The 22,351-nt window shown below is 41.9% G+C and overlaps 1 protein-coding gene across 3 annotated transcripts in view; it reads right to left on the bottom strand.

Annotated features, from left to right (window-relative positions):
- The window catches only part of LOC111261046 (uncharacterized), a 122,650-nt gene that overhangs the window by 86,336 nt on the left and 13,963 nt on the right, over nucleotides 1-22,351 (bottom strand). For all 3 annotated transcript variants that reach the window (XR_002680730.2, XR_015311331.1, XM_022834253.2), the window contains exon 2: nucleotides 4,303-4,723. Coding sequence is in view for 1 of the 3 variants with exons in the window: in XM_022834253.2 (XP_022689988.1) it covers nucleotides 4,303-4,723 (421 nt within the window). In the remaining 2 variants the exon portion in view is untranslated. The remainder of the gene's footprint in view (nucleotides 1-4,302; nucleotides 4,724-22,351) is intronic.

Raw genomic sequence — 22,351 nt, forward strand, 5'->3', positions numbered from 1 at the left:
CACAACGATATAGTCAACAAAACCTTGTTTACGGTAGCATCATTACTGGACTCGCTTTTTGCCGCCCTTCTATTCCTATCTCGCTAGATCCCCTACATTGAGGAATGTCGCTAATTTCCATTCGGTCAGAAATCGCATGACGGCCATTTCTTTTAGTACCGTCATCTTCGATTTTTTTTCCTTTTGTTTCCTGCAACATCATCTTAAACATCAACAAGCGCAAGCCAAATAGCTGCCGGATGCTACTACCGTAACTCAAAATGTCTGCATTGCAGTAGATAACTATGATACTAGCGAATACACTTCGATGAAGTTGGATACGGTCTCGTATAATAGATGTATACAAGTAAATCAAGGTAAAAATAGCGTCAGCTGGGCGACGACGACAGCCTTGCCAACGTGGCAAACGTCCTGCTTGCTATGCAAAATTCTCGAAACCCAACCTGAACTGGCAACCCATAACGAGAATATCTCCACATACAAAGCTTACGACGACCGCTGCTAATTGAGGGTATGCTTACTATATTTATTAATCATACATACAATCACTACCGTCAATAACAATAGTAATTTATAATAAAGTATATTGGTGTCAAATATATCGCGATCCAATGGCAATCCTTTCGCAGCCTAAGCGGCCGTCGTATTCTCGCGCCTTCGCTCCAACTTCGAACAGATGCGACATGGCGAACCTTACCTTGTCGAAGATAAGGCTATACTTTCGAAGTACTGAATTGAAAAAACAATTTTCTGCTTTAATACCTACTCAGTCATTCGATTTGTCCAAAGAAGGATTTTTGTCGAACAACTTAACAGGGCCAATACCAACACGAAGCAGTGACGGCAGAGTACAGTAAAATGACTCAATCTAGAAACGTATTGTTGAGAAGGCGAAATGTCTCCAATGCTTCGTTCCGATAATGAATCCTTGTTTTGTAATCTCACTGTATGATAATATATGAACCTCAAGTTTCCGTCGTGTATGGCTACGCGAGCGCCATAGCCGTCACGTAAGATTTTAGCCCGGAATTATTTGTATTTTCGTACACATACGGCAATAAAGTTCTTCAGCTTCTGTTAAAGACGAAGAAAATAGACACCTCATATCGCTGTAGATGAAACGTACATTTGTCGATGATTTGATAGATTTTCGTAGATTTTCATGCAAACAAAGCACCGTTTCAGATTTGAATAGAATTGGACTTCAGTAATCTTCGCACCCTGCTAATCTGTAACACGAGTCTATGATTAGGAAGGTAAAGATGAACGTTTCAAGCAAAGGCTTCCGGCTCGTGATTTAATCGCGTTTATTTATTAACAAAATTGTGATGGGCCGATCATTGGCTGTGCTCAAGCCCTTTAACCGAACATTTATTTATGCAAACCGTATGCGGAATCTGAACAGCATTCGCTTCCATCTAAATAGTAAATGGTTCACAACGAGTCGTAGCGTTCAAAGCCCTAACGGCTAGCGGATCGAGGTTAAATTTACCCCAGAGCTGATGTATAAAGGCTCATTGCACTGCGTTCAACATCCGCGCACCCAACGAGTTTGGCAGCGACGATTCTGTTACACTTAACGTCTACCGTTTATTTCAGATACCCGCAGCCATATGAACATTCATTCACTAACAAATCTCTCTTCTTGCTTTACTTTATCAACCCATTGTGTGTCCGCCTAGTTCGTTATAAATACGAGTTTTGTTAGAGTTGCTGTCATATCCTACGCTCTGAACGCTCTATCTGCAATAGAGAGAAAGGCCATGCCATGAAAAACCGACGCTTTTATTAGTACAGGTAGCGCTATCATTCGTTGCCTCCTTTGCTACGGTACAAATTAATGGAAACACCTGAACATCTTGGAATGATAACTTCATATCGATCCATCATCTTCCCCCCCCCCCACCCAATATCGATCGAATATGTAGATATGACCTTGAGAGTGGGGCGGGAAATTTGAACGAGGAATGTTCAGTAAACTAGTGTTAATTACCAAACATTGACTAAATGACACTTGTTTTTTTTTACACTTCTATCTATGTAGGCTATTGAGAGCGCCGCAGACGAGCTTTATGGTAAAACAATATGTTGCATTTGTTTTTTATTGACCCACGAAAGCCAGTGGAACGTTAACGCGCTCAGCTGACTTGGGCCTTTACACTGATGAACCAATAGAACGATAGCGAAAATAGCTGGCCGCATAATGCTAAATTTGATAAATTAGACTCACCGGTTGGATCTACCACAGATTGGAATAAATAGTAAAAATTTATTGGTCAGTGCTGTATATCGATTGGTGTTAATGTGAGCTTTTCTATTCGCACCATCTATTCAGATATTTCAACGTACCCTCTCAGACAAAATAGTTGCTCATAGGACATACATCTGAGCAAGTATATTTAGAGAACAAACAGTATCATGTAGGTAGGGGGAATTCCGCCAAGCTTCTCTATGTTACTTTAACGGCAGGTTCGATGGAACGCTCGGTCAGACACACGACGACCCAGTGGCTGTAAGGTGCTCCAGGATACATAGTGGTGGAAAAGACAGCAGTAACTTATAAAAACACGTGGAATGAATTTTTTAGAATATTAGGTGGCCTGTGGAGTTCCGCAAGCGTTCTGAAGGAACGCTGAGTGACAGCGACTGGCTTTGATTGCATACCGGTATTGTGCTACGAAAAAGGTCGATAGTTTGGCGACGGTTTAAGCAAAACTCAGGCGTCCGAATAAAGAACGAGTAGAAAAAACAGCTTATTTCATTAGCTGATGCCAACGCCACTGTCGCTGCTAGCGCCGACAGAAATAGTTATTTCACTGATGCCAGCAGTTAGATGTCTATAGTATTAGAAGTTAGGTATAGCAATAGCAAAGACCCGCTGACCGAATCGCCGGCTTTCGCGTTTGTTGCGTTAACAGATCGAGTGAGTGACAGAGGGCGAAAGATGCCGTTGAAGAGATGGGACCCAGCCGACGGGGGTGATGGATGATGACATCTGCTGTTGCACTGACACCATTGGACGCGACGCAGACGTAGGGGCAATGAAAAAAACAACTCAATTGTTGTCCATGATTTCAGCATTTCACGTTCACCCGGACACGAATGTCTATTGTCTGTGGACTGAAACGGAGTAACTGGACGACGGCAGCGACTGGAACTTTGAAATAGGCTACCAGGCGAGCTAGATTTCTTTAATTATGGCACCTGTTCCGGATAGAGTTTACTAGACAAAACGTAATTTTCACCTTTTTAAGTGGAGGGTAAAAAAAGAAAATTTCCAGGTAAAAAAGTAAACCATAACTACAGTCAAAGTGCTTTAATTGTCTCTGCCAGATAATTATAACTAATGCACATTATATTATGACTGCCATCGTTCTCACTATCGCGACTGATACTAAGCGTTGTTTCAGATTTATTACTACTATCCAAAAAAGTTGGACAAATAAAAAGACGCGCAGGGGTAAATGAATTAGAAAAGCAGATAGCAGTGCGAAGCACAACCCGACTAGCGCAAGCAATGAGGCACATTTTCGCTAGTCCCCACACACCCTATATTGAATTCACCCAGATAGTGTCTCTGGGATTAAGCGAAAGAACTGGACTGGGGACTGTTCTACAGCGACAGTTCCAGTGACAGAAAATGGCTCGTGTCAACGTTTCGTACCGTCTACGACCCTCTGGGTAACTATTAGAAAGGAATCGTTTTCACGGCCAACGATGTAAGCAAGCAAATGTTAGCGCGTGTGACTGAATGGAGCAGAATAGAAATATATCGTAAAACATTGTTGAAGTAACCGACGAAGCGACAAAGACTCTAAAAAAGATACACCGTAAAAGATAGCCAGGCGTACAACTATCATTCACTCAGACGCCGTAACCCAGCCCTCAAGTGGGGTCATTCATGTGTTGTAGCAGTTGGGTCAATTTGAAGCCATTACGGCCCGTTTGTTCAACCTCTTAGTCAAATAGTGCCTTGGACCAATCCTGCAGTGCCGGCCGTGTCACGATTACCACCCGATCTCCTTGTAGCATTGTCGCTAAGGTAGAGAGTGTGGATTTTCTGGTACGAATGCTCGTTTCGAATGATGCGAACTATCATTAGTGGTGAAACAGTCCAACCTTTATAGGTGACTTAATTTTGACGGTGCCATTATTTCGTCACCACCTTAAAGTTACATCGTCGGCTGCATATTTGCGAACAAGACATGATGAGCGCCGGCGGTGTTAACCCATTTTTTTGGATGTGAAATTGCCGAATATCGCAAACATGCAGGCTATGACGACCGTGCTTGTCCTACTCACCGAACCAGTTGGATTTCTTGTCTGATGGCTCAGCTCTCTGCGCGAAATAGGCTGGCCGCAGCGCCGTCATATTCTGGTTGAGACTGACACGCTGCACCTCGTGCGAGGTTCTTCTGCCCTTTTCGTCCTCTAGCGATGACCCTTTATTACCTCTGCTGTTGACGGAGGTACTTTTGCCATTGGCAGACGACACCCTCGAATAGATTTTTGGCAGAGGCTCAAAACACACCTCATGATCGCCGCATAGGCCGGCTACGTCAAGGGAAAGCGGTGGGGCTGAATGAGGGAAGAGTGTCAGCTCGGAGGGACACGACGACGGACTGCTTCCACTATGCTGAGCGTAGGCAGCACCTCCAGGCGTAGGATCACTGACGCAGCTTCCACTGGATACCACAAGTCGCTTCTTCGTGCCGAAAAGGCGCTGAAAATTTGCGGAAAAAATGGAAGCAGACACACAAACAGGGTTGGGCGAGATATGTTAATCCATGAATAGCCAAGCATGTTCTGTAAGAACTGTGGGCTGACGTGGGAGATGCGAGCTAAGAAAATGAAGTAAAAATAAAAATAATACCTGACTATATCTAGTAAGGGTACGATCTGTCTGTAATGATATCCCACTGATAAAATTAAATGATAAAAATCTTCGAGCGTCTATCGGGTAGCTATGCATCTTTAACTTACTCATAAATTTAGAAACCCATCTAGAAACACTACCTTGGTTCGAATAAATAGAACGAATATATGTCAAATATCTTTCGTATTTCGAAGTCTCTCAAGTCTACTTATTTGGCGGTAAAAATTCATATGGTTCAAATTTTTTCTACTACTAAAACAAAGCAGACGTACTATTGACTAATCATTACCACTAGATAGACGTAGTATTGCATTCGCTTAAAAGCTGCATTGGACTAGCAATATCTAAATACAAAATATTTAGTTTTGTTAAAACTATCTATTAATTTTCTATTTGCTTGTTTCCTCACGTAATCACACCTTAAGCTAGCGACTCCTGACTTGCTTCAGCCAGAAATGTTCATATACCTTCTTGATAAGGCTCGTTGTTAATAGAGGTACGCTAAATGTTACACAGTGTCTTTATCGCCTCCGGTTAGTTCCTGCTTTTCATTCCTCCTGGGAAATAATAATAATAACTATTATGTATATTGATCCAGTCAATCATTTATACGTCACGTGTTGCAGACGCGCATCCAGGGAACTAGGCCAAAGGCATCAGGACCAAGCACAACTTGTCTCTCGGGGGAGGCACAGCTAGCGCTGCGCTTCAGTTACAACGGGCGAAACTTTGTTCCGTCTCCTCCTTCTTCTGGGCTTTTTTTTTTACAATTATTCCATGGAATCACTAACAGATAGCGGTAAGTGGCTTTGCCTTTTAGCGGTTGTGGTATGCTCTAGTAGACTGCGTGAGCCAGGTCGTTATAGTCCTCTGTCGAACCTCTTGGTCCCTTCTCCATCTTTTTTTCTTCTATCTTTTGACACTTCCGTACATTTACTTCAGCGACTTTGGCACTTCTAAGCCCAAATACGATGTGACCCTACATCGCCGTATCTTACTATACAACTGAATCCGCCGCACGGAGTGTTAATCGTAGGAAAGACACTTCGATGAAGCATACCATTTAGTAGTCTTGGGTTGGTCTGCACAGACTGCCTGAGTTCAATCGTACGATCCCGCCAACACAGAACCAGTTATTCAGATGTCTTAACGTCTTTATTACGAAAACTCAAGGTAATAAAGACGATTTATTTTCTGCACTGTTGAAAACAAATGTACGATGCACATGGGTGGTTAAAAGAACCACAGACAAGAAGTCGGACTAGGAACAGCGTCGGAATTGTGGTCCTGTGTGATCTTAGCATTACATAAAACAATTTGTATCGGCCCAATTTACGGTCTCTTACTGCATTTTTTAAACTAAACATATCTTTTAATAGAATACTTGGTATGAAACCGTCGTTTCGAAAGCTCTCATACCGCGACAAAGTGTAGAAGTTATGTTAGCAAATATTACCCCAGTAGCCTCTTGAGGACGAAATTACCTAGTGTATTTATTCGAATAATATAAGAGCATGATTCCTCATCGAATTCGCAAATTTGGATTCGTTTAAAGTCAGCAATGTTCTGTAATTGGCTGGAGCGTCAGCTAGTGTTTTAAAAGAGCATTAGTAGTGGCAGCAATCAAAGGCGGCCTGGGCGATGCTAATCAACTTCAGCGCGGGTAGACCTTACCGTGGAGAGTACAGCGAATACGTCGAAACAATCATAGATCTGCGCCCACAAGAGCATTCCCCTATCAGCCATTGGCAATTTACGATGCAACCCAGTTGACCCTTCACAGAATCAACGTTTTTATGGGCACTTCCATAGGTGAGCCCTAGAGACATAGGAGAATTATGTGAGACACTTGCACAAAACTAAAATGCCAGCCACTAAGGCAGGTAGCGCGACCTAACGATGGACCAACTAGCTGCCGGTTATTCCTCTTTAAAGCCCAAAATACTCGCCGAACAGATCTGCCAATCAAAACTGAACAAAAGGGTAGAATTTAGGTTTTAGCGAGGGTGTTTGATCAGATGAAGCGATGTGTTAAACAATTGAGCGAATTCGATTAAGTTCTAGGTCTCTGTGCTGACCTACTCATAACAGCAGGTCACAGCCTGTCACCGAAACAAAGCGTTAACGCCGAGGGTCTCTTAGCAATAATGGAGACGGAGAATAGACGGAGCTAGACGGTGTCCGGGATGCTACACTCGATGTCGAGACAGTCTAACGTACCCACTGCTTCTAACTGGTTTTCGAACGCGCGGCCAGTCATGAGACTCAGTCACGTCTACTGCCGACAGAGCCAAGTGGCTATCGCTTACGCTGTTGCAATCTTAATCATTGGAACCGATATATATATATATATTGAAGAGGTAAAATCTAATAGCAGCAAGTAACACGTCGCTCGCGTGCGGGTATCCAGCGTCTACTGGTTGCACGCAGAGAGTTTCACAATGGTCAGAGCAGTCTCATACCTTTACAAGGGTCCAAAGGAGCTAAAGTGCTGCTATCATTGTAGCAGTAACACTGCATTTAGGACTCCTACTACGACCGTTCCTGTTGTGATTTCCAGTGCCGATCGCCCGATGAAGCGCGAAAGTCAGACAGAATCTATGCCTGTAGAAAACCTATCCGAGAGCTATTTGGGTAGCCCTATTAGGCTTTTCATTGCGAACGGGAGTGGATAAACGTGCTTGCTTTGCACTTGCTGGTAAACACTGTTCGAGCACGGGACGCATATCGGTATCAAAAATATATGTACTATCCATAGTCCATATGAATATCAGCATAATCACAATGCATCGGTTTTTTAAAGTTCATGTACACCATATTTCCCAACAGAATTTTTTTTCGTGGTACTTAGCACTGATAGTCGTCTCAGTTGAAACAGTTGATAACGTTAGCTTGAGTGCCTGTCAAAAGCTATAAACACAATTCCAAAATATTGTGTAGCAGAGCCAGCTACACCACGTAGTTTGTCCTAAGGTGTTTCGACTTATGACGCTAGCATTTTCCTAAAAAGTCACTGACCATAGTCAGGTTATAGGCTAGGTAAAAACTCTACTCGTAACGGCCTGTTCGAAGAGAGATAGAATATGGTATGGATTCGAATCCGGGGGTCGACATGCCTCATTCTGTTGGGCCCCACCAAGGTTGTCTGGTATAATTTGAAATACGGTTCCGTATGTGAAATTCTACATTTTTAAACTGACAGTATTGTTTTTTTTTTAGCTCTCCATTGTATATACGTATACAAATCGGGTTAAAGGTTAATAATGGCGGTACATTGGGAATGTTCAAATATTCCCGAAGGTTGATTTCTGTTTACTGTGGGACTGCTTGTGCAACACGCAATAAGGGCACGACTCAGCATGATATTACTCTTTTTCTCTTCGAAAAAGAGGATGATCGGTTATCACAGCAGAGAAGTCGATCAATTTTATCCCAGATGTGAGCTTCCATGATGCTTATGATAGCAGTACGACCCAAATCATGCCAAACATTTTCTAATACTCTGTAATATAACAATAGCGACAACCTCGATGATATAGGAGCAATTTGAAACAAAGTGCGTTTTCGAGTAAGATAGAAGCACTCAGCACGCCATCACCACGTTACGCCACTAGACTCGTAGACAATACTCGCAAGGTCTCAGCAGTGATTCACAGTTAATTATGCAGGTTAGCTGTTCTTCGAATACATAGAACTTGTACACGGTATATCGAGCCGACAGCGGTAAAGGATGCCGACTATTAGGTCGTTGTACGCAGTGCTGCTGGCTTCCAAACCTGTGACTGAACAGAAACCACCGAAGACCGAATGTCATCGCTTTTGTATACTCTATTCGGTATAATGGTTCAAGCCATAGAAGGTGACACGGGACGCAAATCACAACTTGAGTACCCTGAACTTTCTCTAATCAATGACTGTCCCGCGACCAACTTCTTCGAAGAAAGCAATACGCAGTGATAAGTGCGTTAATGACGGAAATCGATTGGCAACTAGGTATTTTTAATTACCCTTTTTTTAAAGATAGCGCAGACATTTTTTTACGAAGTGCCAGCTTTTCTGACGACCTGGGCGAAGTACTACTAAGTTCAACGCAACGGGAACGGTAAGCCACCACAGTGCCTATTGTGCTTTTCCTGACACAACTATCTTATGTTTATTATTTGCAAGAAATAGCATGTCCATCTTGTCGCAATGATGTTGCTATCATCATCATCAGGCTAACTGTTAGCCAGAATAACGTGGATTCGTTCTATCGTATAAACATCATCGATCGTTTACCGACATCCTTATCCTTTATTCTCCCTCTCTGCTCACGTTTTCCTTTTAGAGTATAAGGACCTCGTCGTCCTGTTCGCTTCTTTTGCAAGCTGCAGATATTGACGCCCCCGAACCCCTCCTATAGACGCTCATTCTTTGCAAGCTGATTATGCGTTGCTACCTGCTCCCGCCTCCAAGCGGAGAACACTGCCTCTAGATCTATACTTTCCAAAAGGCGAGTCACGTGTAGCGCGGCGCGTACGTCACACGTCCACTGAATGTAACATCGACTGCTGTAAATCTGTGCCGTCAGAAAAAGAGAGCTGAGCTGAGCTGAGCTAAGCTTTGACCACCTTCTGGGCATCCGTAAGCCCCTCTGCGTTAGCCAGTGCTCAAAATTATAAGCGAGCACGTTTTTCCCCATTCCGTGAGCGGTGTCCGGGTCCTCGGTTCCGCATCGTCTACTTAGCAGATTTAACCTATTCACGTGGCGCACGAGACGGAGACGAATTTATTGTGCTACTCAGTTTTCGTTCTAGGAAAAAGATAAAAGCATAACGAACCTAAATCGCCTAAAATCGCGGGTCCGTACCAAAAAGACTTTATTTAACCGTCTTTTTCTGTCACTCGCTTGAATAATTAGTCATCTATCGATTAAGTGGATAAGATAATTAGTAGAAAATACATCTCGCGTTGCGGGTAGCAGCTTCTAGAATAGATGACTTCATTGGAAGCGCAGTCTTTTCACGCGAAAACATTAGGCTATCCCAGGGAAGATCATTTTGAACTCGCGTTACCTTTCCAAGATGCTTGTTCGACCACAATAGGTTGAAATAGCCGAAAGAAGCCTATAATCTATAATACAGCGGAGATAATCAATACAGATTGAAGTAATTAATACAGCATCTGGAGCATCGGGACTCCTTACTACAGAGGTCAGTTTTGCTTGTAATGTTTGTGGTAGTGATTTATTCGGGTCTTACGTCCTGTGAAGATATGTTCATTTTAGCAGTAGCAATAATAGTAACAGTGATAATAACCTAGCAGCAACGCTTTTCTGTCCAGTTGCTATAGTAAAGAAAACCAATTAATAAGATAGTCCTCGTAACACTCTGGATACTGGTCCAGCAGACTTAACCGCACATTGGCCTAAAGGAACTGCACAACTGAAATTCTTAGCGTTGTTATCGGAATTAGGAAGCATGCAATGGTGTTAAAAAAATTATTGCCTTTAAGGAAGTATCATAAGAAACATAGTAGTGATACGCTCTCTTGTAATAACACCCAGTTTTTATCGTGATAGTACGCGATACCGTAGTACACTATAAAATTTAACTTTCCGCTAAATTGGCTTTAACCGTATTGCCCTGCCTTCGAAGATATAACTTGTTGAATAGTCTCTACTCTGCCATATTTAAAACGACAGTTTCAATAGAACTTCAGTGGAGTGAAGTTTAAAAATTCATGCCTTCATTAGCATTCAATAGACGCACAGGGACTGGGGTGAATTTGATAGCGTTAATGTCATTGAAAGCCTTGTAGACTTGGGCCACATAGTGCAGCGAGTCCATCTCGCTCTTATTTACCGCAAGATAACTCCTCTGTGTTCTGCGAATAAGATATGCGGATTAAGAAGAATTATAAGTGACGTAACCTTATGATTATGGCCACGGATACTGCGATCCCGGCAAACGTGTTGACTCAGCTAAAAGTAAGGACAGGCCAATGAAAACGGATTGTCACCCCTAACAAAACAATTCCGGATTATGGTCGACACGCCTCATTTTATCTGCCGAAAATTCCGAATTTTCAATGACAGCTATAAACAAGCAAAGGCATAAAGATGGCGTGAAATGAAGTAATCCTTTGACATGCTTCAAAGCAGTAGCTTTGCTGCATTTTGCACGAGGATGTCTGACACGACTATTCGTCGGATGAATGACTGTGGTTTCGAAGCTCTTCTCGCATCTAAATACTCGAATTGTATAATACCGACTGGTTTGTTTTTTGTCTGAGTGTTGATGTAAATTGCAACCGTTCATCAGGATGGAGCAATCCAGTTTCGCCATACACGCCGCTGTATGTACGGCACGTATGCTTAGACGATCTAAAATATGATAGTTCAGATCGAGGCGACCTGAAAGGTGGTCAGACTGTTATAAAACGTATCACTATTCGTGTAAAGGTAGCTGAGTAGGCGTTTAGGTAGCTACAATCCCTATTCAAGGACTGTAACAATTTAACGAATATCACAAATAGGGTAGTCGAGGCTTAGGGTAAACCCCCTCTGAGAATTGTCCCGAGTCGAATCTTACCATTAATTTTAATTGGTTTCTCCGCCGTCAGGTTTATTGTTATACGAAACTGTGTGTTTCCCGTTTCTTTCTGGAGATCATGCCCACGATAGTTGCTTGACTTTAGCAAACAAAACGTATTTTAGTTGTTTGATTTGTTTTGTCACTTCACTGCCGCGGACGTGTATTCGCAGGGAAGAAGGGTCTCTGCTACCAGTCTAAGCTGTAACCACATGTCCTAACATTTCGAGCTGATCGTCATTTTTTTGTGTTAGCCTTTACGATTTATAGGATAGGCTAATCTAGGTCGATGTCCTAGCCATCAAGTTGGGTTCGCGCACAGCGTCGAAATCTTGCACTAGTAGAAATACAGGTTTGAACGCCCTTACACTTTGTGTGTTCCCGTGAAACGTACTTTATCTCGAGTTTATCTTGTTGCACGACTTCATCACATAGAAATCAACGAGCTTTCTAAGGCAGCGTTTTAGGCACGCTACTGGATTAGTAAACGATCGCACTGGATGGAACCGTCTTAGTGAATCCGCTGTGAGTTTTTTTTTCACTGGAATTATTGAAATCATAGAACCGACGTTCTATGCTACTTGTATGTTTCACTAAAGCATTTTGTTCAAAGAAAAATTTCAATACACAATATTCTATGTTAGGCACCACTGTTGCCTTGGAAGGTATAGCGTTAGAACTGGTAGAAAAAAATACAAATACGTTCTCTTCACTGTTCGATAGTCTGCCGACGCTCATTGAAGGTGTGTTCCCAAGACTGGCCGTGATTGCTTCGAATCTTAGTATCCCTGTTGATATTTGATTTCCTTTTGCAGTTGACTGCTGACTAGCCGGCATACGCGCGGGAGCTACCAGCTGAGCAGAATGCTCTGAACAATCTCTAGTGTTTTGACGTGCCCGAAACCGCAACGACTAAGGCTAACAACGGGATTACTTATGAATTTAGAGAGGATACTTTCGATTATAAAGGAATAGGTCGTTCCATTCTTATCGAGATGTATTGCTTGACTTGACAACCATTCTGGCCAAATAGATTCTGTTGTAGGCATTTATACGGATGTAGATCAGTAATGACAGGTGTTTTTGCTGCTTATTTTGAAAATTCCCTCAAATAATTTGGCATATAGGAAATTCCATAATCATAAGAGACACTGTAACTACACCTTTTTTTAACAATTATTAACGTATCGTGGCCTAATCCAACGATACAATATTCATTGTTGTTTCAATACTGTAAATAAGTTTCTGCTGAAAAAGTAACGACCCTCTCGGGAATAAATAACTGACGTCCATAGTTAGAACCACGAAAAGTGGAAGCCACGTAACCATCCAACAAGACCGTGTAATCGGCTTTGTAGACCCCGGAGGCGCCATGAAGCATATATGCGCACTACGCGTTTATTTTCTTGTTTAAACGAGGCACAGGCATTGACTATTGCCTCTATAAAACCATGCAACTCACACGCACCGGTCCCCGTTCACTGATGTGACTGAAGTCGTCCATTAAATATATAACAGAAACTCTGCGCATCCGGCTGGCCAATACTGGACATCTACAGACTGGGGCGGAGACCAGCAGTTCCTCTAACGTCACATAAATACTCCGTACCATTTGTGTAAATGAATTAATTCATGTGATACTGCATCGCACGAGCCATACACATTATGGCTTGGCCACAGGGTGCCTGAGTGGTGTTGGAAAATCCTGTCGAGGATTCGGCATACAGAACACAATGATGGGCCTGGAGCAGGAACAAAATATATTGATCTAACGCTGAAAGTTTCATTCTCTATGCCATTTTTACACCTGTCGGCTCGTACACACAATCACGCTCAGTTTTCTACCCCCAGTTGAGGCTGAAGAAGGAGAAACGTGAGACAGAAAACCATGTCGCCTGATCACCAGCACACAACTTAGAAAGGCTTACAGTGGCATGAAATTGCACACTGCTCGGATCACGTCTTATGTACACTATGAATACGTAGATAGCCATAAGCCCTGTACGTGTAAAAATGAGCTTATTTGGTCTTTGTCTTTCTGGCCAATAAGCTTTTCGATAACTTCAATTATCTCCAACCAGAAAAATATGTCATTTGATGTATTGCCACACACACACACACACAAACTCTCGAGTTCGTTTTCTCAGCGTACTCATGTTTATTGTATTTTAATGTATGTTTATAATAATAATAAGTTTCTATATGTCGCGCGCGTTCCTTTTTGTTGTTGTGGTTTAATTGATGTTTCCGAATTCAGTCCTTCGACGCTAGAAATGCCCCCCTTGTAAAATGTTTTTGCTCAAAGTCAAAGACAATGCATTATTTAATATATGTTCTTGTACTTTCGTTATTTGTCGGAACTCTACGTTCTGGGCCGAAAAGCAGAAGCTTGTCAGTTTGGATCTCATCAAGCTGTGTACCTTTGCGTGTAAGTACTTACGAGCCATTACATTTACGTGTCCGTTCAATATAATTAATTTCAAACATTAGTATCACCAATCCGACAGCAAAAATTTGACAAAGTGCCCCAGTAATGATTGAGACATGGTTTTTCTGCTTAGCTAAATATATTGAATCTAACTGATGACCTGTAGCTAAGTAGATGTACCAGAAAAAAAAAACAGCGAACAAATCAAGGGCTGCTGGCCATTAACGAAGAAGGATCAATGACATCCAACGAACAACGCTAATGGGAAACCGCTTCCAGGCATCAATTTTAGTCTGAGTAATTCATTTGATCTACGAAAATAAAATAACAACAAATGTTCAGAACGTGAAGTTGAGTTTTAAAAAACTCAACGACCATGTAAAGCTTCTTCTCGAAGAGCTAACTCCGATTGGGGAAGGATTTCGACGATGGGTCTAGCGGTGATATCTTACAAATCGGCCTCTCATCCGTTTGGCCTGCTCCAGTGTTCCGTATCCGCAGATTATAGAGCCTTGAAAAAACATCATGTCGAAACGAGGACTCCACAAGGCAACTCGACGAATCAGGAAAAATTGTCGCCTATTGCCCTAAATAGTCAGTCGGTCGTCGCTGTTTGCTGACATTCGAGGAACAAAAGTTTGCAGTGAAGTATAATTTGGCAAAGAGGTGTTATTAATGCCGTTAGAAAACACAACTGTACAACTGTAAGATACCACGAGAATCAAATGCAAATGCTAGCGAAGAGAGCTTTACCATCGCTATTCAAGCTTTGCTGTACACCTATGTACTCATGCACACACGTGCCATACGAGACTGAAGAAGATCCCGGTTTACCCCCCCCCCCCCCCCCCTTCTAAACTGCCCTCAAACAGGGGCCTTGACATTCGGGGATGGCGTAAGGTTGCATTTGGATGGTTAGATAGTTTCAACGGAATGAATGAATGAAGCTCCACATTGACTCAACCCACTTTGCGTCTGACCATAGTTCCGCATTAAGGCAAACGAGGTATAGTGACGTTAACCACTAGTCATGAAGCCAATAATTAGACAGCTTAATTACCGTTCGCGACGGACGTCGATAGAACGAGAGAAACGCTGTCATAGTTCCAGTACTATACGACGTAATAGAACCGGTCTGCCTCGATTGACTGACAGAACTATCGAGCTACTGGCTCGGTAAATCTGAGTCTGCCGGAACGCTGAACGACGTCTGCTCGCCTCTCGTTGAGCTGCCCTATATGTTTCTGCATTGGTTCGATGCGGCTAAGCGGCAAGCTACTTTCAGATCTATTCATCTCTAAATTTTAAAAGTTCGATACCTTTCAGAGTCGATAGGAAAGCGAATAAGAATACGAGATCCTGTATGATACCCAATTTTAATGCAGGTATGTGCCCGTATACACCTAATTAGGTATATCTGATAGAATCGTCTTCTGTGAATATATATAGTAGACTGCGTTTATCTCCTGAGAATACCTTTTCCAATACGATTTCGTGTGGATAGATTAAATGAACATCTTCATTTTCTTTTTGCAAATATTCATCATGTTCAAGTGAAGTCGAGTCTTATTAGATTTGCAAAAGGCAACGTACGCTTTCCCTCTGAAATCCGTTCTGCTCCATTTCGCTCCAACAAACAAATCATACTAGCAGACTTTGGCAATGCATTGCCACTATAACGTGTCTTAGAGCTCCTAAATGGCTATACGGGCAATAGGATACGGCCGCTCAGTCACGTTAACACTCTGTCACGGCTCGTTACGTAAAGGTCACTAAACGGTGACAGAGATACGGACGCCTGCTAGACCTTTGTTATACGAGAACAGTTAGCGATAAAATTATACTATATACGTATTAATCCGCTTGCCTTTGCCTCGGGCTTGTGCAATAATAGTCGAAATGGATGCGTCTCAATGACCTCGCAGGCAAAACAGCAGCGTCGCGGCTCTTTAGCAGCAAATAAGTTAAAGTTCTCGAGCGGAACTGCCCAATGGATCACATGTAGCCTAGTGATGATAACAATATTGAAAACTAAGCGGAAGTGGTAAGCAACATCTCTTTTATATGTAAGTTGGAGAAAATATCGAACACTTTAAAAGGAACATGAATGCAAACGAAGTTCAAAGCAGCTAACTTAGTATGTAAGTATGAATTTGCGGTGTTAATGTTACTGGCCTGTAAAGAGCTGTCCTGCAAAAATAATCTATTTTTTTTCATCTTATTTGAACGCGGATATGCCTATAACTGTTTCCTAATTGGGCAATATCGAACCGGTAATGTTTATTAGATAATCACAAGAGCTAATCTCTCACAACATGATATGGTGTCACATGGTCCGCTCCGTGAAAGGGTTCTGTCTTAATGGAAACACACGTTTTCCATGCACCGCTTTATAGTAACCATGTAAAAAAAACCCAAGTATTTTCGGGCCTTTAGTACTCATCCTTAACAACGAACACCCGATTCAGATTAAGTCAAACACTCACATTATTATTGTTATAGTATATATACGGAAGTTTGCTCGTTTCGTTGATGCGGGTCTGTTTTTTTTTCGTACGCAAACCGTTTCATCAAAACGATTCTGAGATTTTTCGCAACGTTACGAATCAGCAGCACCTGTCTCTCCTCGGCGGTTATCGCTAGCCGCTATAATTCATTACGTTTTAGATATAACGACAATCTGCTTAGCGTCGCGTATTTGTTTATTTCTGTCATCTCTCGCTGTCGATCCAAGGGACATGATAACTCGCTCAGCCATCCGTGGTCCCTATTCAGACGCTCTCGATTTTCGAGGTGGTCAATCGAACGGGACTTACCATCATTCCTATAACAGACGCTCATTCATTGTATCGGTGATATTTTGTTTCACTGGCGCACGCACTCGCTTTCGCGTCGGTGGCTATCGCCCGCAGCTACGCTTTTCTACTAGATGTTAGCACCACGCAGAGTCGAAGAACGCGGCAAAAGACACGCGGATAGAATAATAATGTTAAATAAATAACTGTTAGGCTTTGGTAAGTTAAAGCAGCGGTTGGTAGTGCTAATCGGGGCGATGGTAGCGTGGGTCGGTTAGCTGCATCCATATCGTGGGGCAAAGATACCTATTCCCAATGTATTCTATAATAAGACGTAAGTACTCGTGTCAAAGATTACTGTATAGTACGCTCCAGCAGTACGAAACGTACAAGGCCGGACGAGCGTTAGCGACAGTGAGCAAGAGAGAAACCGGTTACTTATTTGATATTTATTCACTCTACCCATTATAAAGAGATTCGCAATTTTCAGACCGACAAATATACCTTTCACTAATCCATGTTTGTATTTTTGAGGACTTCGCATCGTGGTCCCTGTAATAATGCATTATACACGGTCATCCTCAACGAATATCCGTACCTCGACAAAACAACGTCTCAAGCGCTAGCGGCCGAACAATTTGAAGAATGAGCAGTATATTGCAGAGTAGAATAGGATGTGGTCACATCTAATAATAGAATTTTGGCTGATAGGTCCGGTATGGATTTTTATCTGTTGCTGCGTAAACAGGCCCAAGTCAATCTACGGCTTTTCGAATAGTCTCCGTCAGCGAAATTTCACGAAAACAGGGAATTCGTTTAATGCGTGACACCATAGTGGGCTTTGATTTTCTGTATGTGACGCCACGACCCGCGATTGGCGCCTTATTGCGGCCGAAATAGTAAGTGTATGTAGGAAAATTCAGCCTTTCGACTTTTCGGAACGCGCACACGTCGTTAAAGATGGCACGGTCATCACACAGACATTCCTCTCGAGGTCGAGCCGACCAATAAAAAAAACCTATGTTGAGCAAATAAAATTTCTCAATATAGGTATGACGTTGGATCTGTGCAATACTATAAACATATGTGTGAGAGCGAACTATAGCTTAAAACCTTAGCTTCTTCTAGTGCGCAAAAAATGATGATGATTGGCTCAAGTAGGTGGGATGATGTGGGCGTCTGCTAACGACGCAAGATCAATGCGAGCGAGATTTTATAAATGGTTCATTAAAATCCCATAAAATTATCGTTCTCGCACAAGAACAGTTCATTTTGAATTTATGGGGATTGGGCGAGACACGGGGGTTCAGAAAGGGTTGAAAGGAAGCTTTGTATATTGTTGAAATCAGCTAACCCGTCGTAAATTGCTGGATGAGACACGGTGAACGAAGCGATAGTGAGGACTAAGTGTGTAGCGTGTAACGATTTACCTGGATCACGTAAATCTAGGACATAGGTGAAGTGGTACAACGTCGCGAAATGCCGACCGAAAATTAGTCGACGTTCACGCCGATCATTCTATAACAATTTTTTCAATGATCATTTCGATATTGCTCACATATGAACTTATTGTTGACATTCTAATCTCCGTTTTAATTTGTCCATCCGTCACGGTTGCACGACGTCTTACTTCCTATACCGTTTATATAGCTTCGTTTATTCGCTTACTACCTTTATATAATACACATAGGAAAGAATTCCAATTGCCCAGGCTATGTATGAATGGCTCATCCGCAAAGAGTCGCCCTTTGGTTCGAACCCAATGTGTTCTTTCGTAGACGTCATACGTATCCATCTTAACGTAAGCTACGGTCTGGTTATACATCTAAAGGTATCCCGCTACACTCACCCTGCAGCCACTCTAACAACCGCGCTGTTGGCCATTTTCAGTTACCGCATTAGAATATTATCTAAAAAGTTCTATCAGCCTACTGCGGCATTGAAAATATGGTAGTAATAATAAAATGGTTCAGTCTATTGCCACGGCGATCCTGTTACCTCAGGGGTCCATAACGGTTGCCCAGCTCCATAAACCTCGTCGGGCTGTTACAGAGTCCCGTCCTTTTCCCGCTGAACAGAACTAATAAATTCGTCACTTCGTTATAAATAGCCCGTAATTTTTTCCATAGCAATTTATCAGTTAACACGCCAACCCATCAGTATAGAGTAGAAAAAATCTTTTATCACATCTGCTTAACGGACACGCACTGCTCTAGTCCTAACAAGCTTCGGCCTAGAGTCTACACGAACCGGTAGACATAACGGTCTAGGGAGGTACGCTTAGGAAAAACGTTTAAATTTGTCGAGCGAAAGTGTTCAATTGCTAGACAGAAATTCACTTCGGTCGGTTCGTGTTCTATTTCTATTCCTCGTATAACGATACCCTTTCGGTGGTTGACCGACCATTATTTGATTGCTATTAGAAAAAAATCAACGATATCATTTTGATTTTATTATTACAATATTTAGTGCTGTATTGTGGTTTTTGTCACAAAACAATCACAGGAATCAGCGGTGATATGGCTCGATCTAGCTATTTCATTCCAGATTAAGGTAAAATTAACGGAAATATCGATTAGATAACAACTAGACCACAGTTTCTATAGTTTGTTTCAAGTCATGCGAAGGGTCTGCGCTGCGAAGTATCTCTGCACTAAAAGTGCCTTACTTATTACGAGCGTAGCTAACGAGTCGGCTGTGAAACACATATTTCTTTTCTGTATATAGTTCGTATTGAACTTTCTTGAGATAAGATAAACACACTGAGGCCGTCACTTTACAGTACTAGAAATGTGAGCGAAACACCAGGGTATAACTTCAATTTAGGCCAGATTGTGTGAAAGCCCACTTCTACTTAGTAGTACGGTGCGAAGCAACTTACTATTAGGTTAACATAGATTAAGTTAACCGCATTAAGTAGTTTCGGCTACGCTCTACGTGAAATCCTTTCAAGTTCCATTCGAAAAACATACAACATGATACCCACAGCGTTGACAGATGAATGCTCTTATTAAGGAAGCAACACAAGCAAGCATACATAGATCAGATGCAGCATTGGACTACGATTGATTCTTTCGCCTCGCAGACTGTAAAATGGCTCAACTTGAACATCCCTATACCCTGTAGAGATAATAGCATCGCATAGAAAACATAAAAGCATGACTGCCATAAATCAGATGTATTACGACAATTCCTAGTATCTGACTGTGACTTGAATTCCCCTTGAACAAAACACCTTAACGGCATTAATCACATAACCTATAAAACCGTTAGGCAAGCGCCTGATTTCAGCAATATTCTACCTGCATATAGGCACGATTTCATATATGTGTATAGAAACGTGACAGGACTGAGACCACAGCTAAAGTTAATGTATGATAATTAAGCTTTTGCCCATCGTGTGATCGCAAGCATATCTAAACCCATTAGATTTTTGTTCTGACTTTAAGCAACGATAGGGTAACAGTCCTGATTCGTCGTAATGTAGCGTTAAGATTTAGGCTATTGGTAGCGTATGATGCCACGGGAAATCCGCAGTCAACCAAGACATCTGGTTTCTATTCATAAATTTATATTCAGCTAATATCAATTAGGCAAACAACGTATTAATCCACTAATTATCGCTTTTAACTATGATGAATACGAAGCAGCGGCGAGATCTACACGGCAGACGGAGGTATTTTAGCAGTGTTTGTTTTTTTTTTTTTCGGAGACCGGCAGATGCTTGATTTTTATGGGTCCATTGTACAATATAGTCATTAGACGAAAAAGTAAAGTAAGTCTTTGCGAGCGTGCATCTAGAGACAATGAAGTAATATGTTACTCATACGAATAGATGAATGACGGCGTGAGGTGTTGAGGCCCGTTTAATGCTTCGTTTGTTTTAAAGTGGCGCGCTAACATAACGTTATAGGCAGTCATCTGTATTCATGTATTGCAGATAGATAATAGGTTGTCGAATGTATTTGGTGATCTATGAATAGAAAACAATCGAAAGTTCCAGTTTGCATCCACTGTAAGCTCGATAATCATTTTGGAACCTCTTTAATTAAGACTAGTACCTGACGTGACTACGATTTAGAAAACGAATTTCGCAGGGTAATCAGAAAACACGGATAGGACAGGCATGGCCGGATATAGATCCCCGTGCACATTCGAGCCCAGGCTATGGATATCGATCTGCGAATCTCTGTACATCATCTTCGCTCTAGCGTCATGAGTTGGCACACTCTGCACAGACTGATACTGGGTCGCTATTATGGACAGAAGCATTCTACTGCAGACGAATTTAAGTGATGCTTTATTACTTTTGCTGAACCCGAATGCCGCACGAGAATCTAGAGCTTAAGAGAGCACAGTTGAGGCCTTCGTTCACATAAAGTACATATCTTTTTAAGAGCGATACGAGTACAATTTTCTGTATGACTCTTGAAAAGCTTAATAAATGATGTTCAAAGTAATGCCTTTACGAGATTAATGCTTTCTTTGCACGTTTACAGCGAAGAAACATTTACTATTGGCTTGAAAATCGGCAATGGAATGGGTCATCTCAGTAAGCCCAATCAAGCGTTTAATAAACTAAACAAATAACCTTCAATGCTTATTTGGCGGAGATAAGCCAAAATTGTGTTAGTTGCATGTGTGCCATCGTAGGTAGCTTCAATGGACCTAAACCACTTCATAGTACTGAAAAAATGACATATAATTACTGTATCAATGCCGGGCCACTATTCAGAAACCCATAGCCAATAGACTGCCTGATCTTCTCAGATATGCGGGCTTCATGTCGGCTCCTTATAGCACACAAGCGTGCGCGTTTTCTTGCATTTCCATATATATATATATATATATATATATATATATATATATAATTCCATAAAGATCTGGACATGTGAATTATCATCCAGGTCATGAGGCTTTTGAGGTCACTGATGCCTTTCCTTAATATGAGCGAGACCACAGTTTTGGTCCTTTCTGATTTCACGGCGCACGCATTTTACACGTTTATTTGTCGTCTGACGTTGGAGTCGTCGATTAGGAGGAAGAGAAGCGTTCATACACTATGGAAACTAATGTTTTATATTTGATCATAGTATATATGCGCATACATATATGAGCTTCACGATCACCGTTATTATTATTTCCACACTGCACCATAGCTCACTACACTCATGTATACGTACACCGATAAGAAGTGAGCTCAATGAATTCTACGAGAGCCGTTGTTACAAGGCCACCACATCTGGGATCTAGCGTATAGCTGAGCTTACAATTGAGGAAGCTAACTTTCACTGATGGCGTTTATGACGGCCCATATATTAAAGGTTTGCTTATTAATCTTTCGTAAACAAATTTCGCAAAGAACCGTGACTGATAAGCGATCTGGTCGAGCACAAGGGCCACCATGCAATAGTTTTTCACATCATTTCAATATTCTACGAATCTCTTTATCTATATCTAGTGTTAAACAATAATTCGACTGAGAACTCTTAATAATTAAAGTACAGTCGCCAGTGTCACTATTACGCCGCTAAATATATCAGGAGCGGTGATTTGCAACGCTGGACCACTAATTATAAACTGAAACCATATGTACATGGGATATGCATGCTATACAGCATTCAACCAGTAGATGAAAGCCACATACTGTACACACAATATGGCATACACGAAGGCCGTC

Source organism: Varroa jacobsoni, unplaced genomic scaffold (assembly GCF_002532875.2).
Source record: "Varroa jacobsoni isolate VJ856 unplaced genomic scaffold, vjacob_1.0 scaffold_515, whole genome shotgun sequence".
Taxonomy (NCBI): domain Eukaryota; kingdom Metazoa; phylum Arthropoda; class Arachnida; order Mesostigmata; family Varroidae; genus Varroa; species Varroa jacobsoni.